The sequence below is a fragment of the Scaptodrosophila lebanonensis genome, unplaced genomic scaffold (genome assembly GCF_003285725.1).
Source record: "Scaptodrosophila lebanonensis strain 11010-0011.00,11010-0021.00 unplaced genomic scaffold, SlebRS2 tig00000161-arrow-arrow-pilon, whole genome shotgun sequence".
In the NCBI taxonomy this organism is placed as follows: Eukaryota; Metazoa; Arthropoda; class Insecta; order Diptera; family Drosophilidae; genus Scaptodrosophila; species Scaptodrosophila lebanonensis.
Genome location: NW_022060597.1, coordinates 751,639 through 756,110, shown reverse-complemented (window position 1 = coordinate 756,110; position 4,472 = coordinate 751,639). Strand labels below are relative to the sequence as shown.

Sequence of the window (4,472 nt, the reverse complement as noted above, 5' to 3'; positions counted from 1 at the left end):
TATTCAATCAAGAAACTATCCAATAGATTGACTAATGGAAAGAAGTCATAAACCAATACTAACTATCACTAAAACGCATTACGAGCTTAGCTGTTTCTGTTTCAGAATTTGTTTTACCCAAAAAATATCTTAACCTAGCAGATCAACAAATATGCCTGAAACTATTTTAAAATTGCTGCATAAAGTGTTTTATTCCAGCTCGCCTATGAGTGAGAATCCAATCTCTTCAGGGATGGATATCTTTTTCAGAATTTGCTCTGAGCCATAGGAGCCCATATAGTTTATACTCGTTCATTAGTTTGTCAAAATTCATGTGACAGCATTCTTTATAATAATTTTAGATATTCTGGACACTGGCTTGTGCTGTAAGTATTTAACAATTGTAAATTTATTTGTTTTTATATATTTGCATAAAAACCAAAGCTCAACAGAAACTTAAGCATATAGAGATAATGCAGCAACCAAATCGCAACCAACATGTCCCAAAGCCGATGGAAGGCGGATATCGTGCCTTATTCCCTTCAGATGTACCATTGGAAGCAGCTGGCATGGGGATGAAGATGAACACAGGGGGGCTGGAGATGATGATGGCTCCAAAGTACAATATACCCTACAATATAGGTGTGACGGCCATTTACAATAAGACACCGGTGACCATTATCCAGGAATATTTGGTGCGTTACGGCATCGTACCCTATTATGAGCTGATCGATGCCGAGACACCTAATCGCAATCCCATCTTTTGTTTTCGCGTATCGTTTATATACAAAAACAAGACGTTCACGGCCCATGGAACCGGCCACTCCAAGAAGGAAGCCAAACAGGCAGCGGCACGCTGCTTAATGGATGAGCTCTTCGGGATGTCCACCATCACCGGAAACCAGCAGGGACAGAGCATTAGTTATCCTCAAACAATAATTAATGTACAAGAGGGCTATGATGGCAACGCCATGTTGGGAAATCCCATCGGGGAACTACAGGAGATGTGCATGCATCGTGGCTGGACTCCGCCGTTATATGAACTGCATGCCGAGACACGTCTCCAGTATGGGGCACATCTCTTCACCATGGCCTGTACAATATTCAATATACGCTCGGTTGGCAAGGGCAACACTAAGAAGATGGCTAAACGCGTCGCTGCCCACATGATGTTGACCCATTTGAGTAAGCAGCCCTTCGACGAGGGACTGATACGCGCCTTCGTGGACATGGACACCGAAATACTGAATGAGAATTGAACATAAATTCAAACCAACTATTTCCACTGATTATAAAAGACTGGCCATTTGCATAAACACTCAATACGCGGATCGCTTTTCAGTGAGGTAGGTGGTCCCTTCAATGCGGAAATAATGTCCGCCTTCACAGACAATACAAAATATTGGAAACGACCGTAAACTTAAAACGATCCTAGTTAAAATATTGTAAATTATTATTTTATTAAATGCTGGCCAGAAGTATAACTGTTTTAATTTTAAGTTAGATTCAATGAGCGGATTGCTTTCCTGTGAGATGTTCTGAGCATGCCTTCGATAGACATATAACCTGATGTATAGCATGTGAATAGATCCTAATAAACGTTCTAGGCCTTCACTCTCAAAGTAGACTCTCACGTATATTCACTTAATAATCAGTTTATAAATTAAATAGTTAATAAACAGCAAATAGGAGTTTTCATTTAAATCTCAAATCGAACACTGAAGCTTAAACTTAATGACGTGACCTTAATATAGAAATATAACAACAATTAAAACCACTTAATTTATATGAGAAGGTTTCTAGGCGAAGCTGCATGAAACAGTAAGACATGGAAATTTAAAAAAAAAAATCCAATAATTAAAGTTTTAAGAAACACTCTTCATAGCACAAAGTATCAGCACAATTTTCGTAAAAGAATATAGAAATCTTGAGTAAATTATTGGAAATGATGATATTTTAATCTCACATTAAAATATAAACGTAACAGACTTGTTTCCAAAACAATTGCTTTCAATCATATACTACGCAGAACTTTGTCTGAATTTTAGAAAATCCAAGAAGAAATGCAGTTGAGTTTCAAATCTTAAATATATTATAGGAAATGAAAAAAAGAAAAACACCCTTTACAATACACTTAGTTGTTAATTAACAACAAAAATGTGGTCTCATTTCAATCTCAAATCCAAACGTTCAAAATATAATTATAACACACTTGTTTCCAATACAATTGTTTGATTGTTGAAACAATCCTGAACTAAGCAGAACTACATATGTATGAATTGTGGAAAATCCAAGAAGAAATGCAGTTAAAGTTTCAAATTTTAAATAAATTATAGGAAAGAAAGTAAGAAACACCCTACACAATACTTTCTGCAGCACACGTAGTTGTTAATTAACAACAAAAGTTTAGTCTTATTTATAATTACACATATTTATTTTATTATTATTATATTTATTTATAATTAACACATTAGTTTCCAAAAAAAATTGCTTTAAACCATCTTGAACTAAGCAGAACTATGCATGAATTGCGGAAAATCCGAGAAGAAATGCAGTTGAAGTTTGGAATTGATGGAGCGTTTGTTAGTGATTAATATTGGCTTAAAGTTAAAGGGGGATTTTGAATGAGACCCAGTGTCGCTATATAGTACACTATATTCCTGTTTGTCCCAAGTTTCAAAAAAAAAAAGAAAAAAAAAGCTGTAGGTGCAGCAAGTCAGCCGCACTTTGCGGTCCGCATTGGGCCACAAACACCATTCAGTGCTGCTCCAACGCGCCAACTAAACACAACAACAGAGCTTCTCCGTCTGCATCCGAATATGTTTGGGGCCGCCGGCTGCCTAAGTTCGACAGCGTTGCTGTTTCTGGCGTCGCAGTCGCAGTCGCCGCCACTGCTGGCATTGTTGTGTGTTGTGTGTGAGTGTGTTGTGAGTGGTTTGGTTGGTTGCCGTTGACGTTGACGTTGCTGTTGTTGCGACTCTGTTTGAATGTTTGAATGGAGGAAGATGGGCATAAACTAAGTTTAGTTTATTAGATGCACACGAGCAGCCGCGTTGTGAGGACGTGCTTTAAACAAACCACACACACACAAAAAGTTCTCTCGCTCTCTCTCGGCTTAAACCAAAGCAACCAAAAGGCGTCCCTAAAGTACGAAAACAGCAGAAAATAACAAAAACAGCCAACACACAAAATAGAAAACGGCGCGATAAGCAAAAAGTTTAGAAAGAATCACGAAAACTTATCGTCGTCGGTTGGTCGGTTGGTTGGTCCGTCGGTCCATCCGTCGGTCGGTCGTCGAGTCAGTTGTTGTTGTTGTTTTTTGTTTGCTAGGTAATTGTAGTTGTTGGCATTATTTTAATTTGAATTTGTTGCTGTTGTTGTTGTTGTAGCTATTGCTGTTATTTGCGCGCGTCGTCGTCGTCGTCGCCTCAGCTTTTTTTTCTTAGCTAAAGGTGCGCGCGCGCTTTTTATTTGCTTTGCCAATTGCCATTGTTGTTGTTGTTGTTGCTGTTGTTGTTGCTGCTACTATTACACCCATTGTCGACCCCACACCATTCATCCAATTCATTCATAAACACAAGGAGGGTTGACGTTGACGACGCGGTTACGCATGCCAAGCAGCAGGCGCGAAATTTTTACCGCCGGCATCGAGAACAGCAGCGCAAGAAGCTGCTCCTACTGCTTCTTCTTCCTTTTCGTCTTCCTCCTCTTTTGCCGCTTCGACTGCTGCTGTAGCACGCTTTTTGGGGAACGCCATCGCCATCGCAGTCGCAGTCGACGTCAACGTCGCTGGACAATACAAGCATACAGCAGCTGCGTGCATGTGTGTGTCTGTGTGTGTTTGCGTGCGTGCTGTTATCATTGCCAACAACATATTAGCCACAATCAGTCAGCAGTCAAGAGCGCCACAGTCAACGTTGACGCCAGCGTATGTGAAACACTCAGGCCATCATACATGTATGTACATACATACATGCAGATATGTGTGTGGGCATACTCGTATGCATGTGTGTGTGTGCATATCGAATTGAGCGCGTTCTCGCTCTCACACTTGTGCTTGTTTGTGTGCGTATGTATGTCCACCCCCCTCACTCACACACACACATGTGCACATGTATGGCAAATGGACCAACAACGAGTAGCAGCAAACCAAATAAACAAACACAGTTATAAACCACCCGCCAAACCCCCTCGCACCGCCAACAACAACCACCACCTCTGCCACCAACCGCCTTCTAACCTTTCAACCACCCGCTCGCCCACAAGCTACAACAACAATCAACCACCAACTCGAATGCTAGGCAGGCAGGCAGGCGACTGCGGCCAAAGGGCTGCCACTGCCACTGTCGCTGCTGCTGCTGCTGCCGCTAACGGTAAACTTGACGCCGGCGTCGACCGCTTAGCCAAAATCAAATTTTTCAGATTGGCATTAAAGTGCATGGCCCTATGAAATGAAATTGAATTATATGTGAACGTTGGCGTCCACACAGTCG

General features: G+C 41.0%; 1 protein-coding gene across 1 annotated transcript; it reads left to right on the top strand.

The window, feature by feature from the left end:
* The first annotated feature begins 431 nt into the window (after window positions 1–431).
* Window positions 432–1,387, top strand: LOC115629692 (RISC-loading complex subunit tarbp2-like). Its single transcript, XM_030526213.1, has one exon. The coding sequence runs from the start codon at window positions 453–455 to the stop codon at window positions 1,236–1,238; it is 786 nt and encodes a 261-aa protein (XP_030382073.1). The 5' UTR covers window positions 432–452; the 3' UTR covers window positions 1,239–1,387.
* The last annotated feature ends 3,085 nt before the right edge of the window (window positions 1,388–4,472 follow it).

Coding starts and splice junctions, on each gene's coding strand:
- LOC115629692 (XM_030526213.1), top strand. CDS start 453: ATGCAGCAACCAAATCGCAACCAACATGTCCCAAAGCCGATGGAAGGC.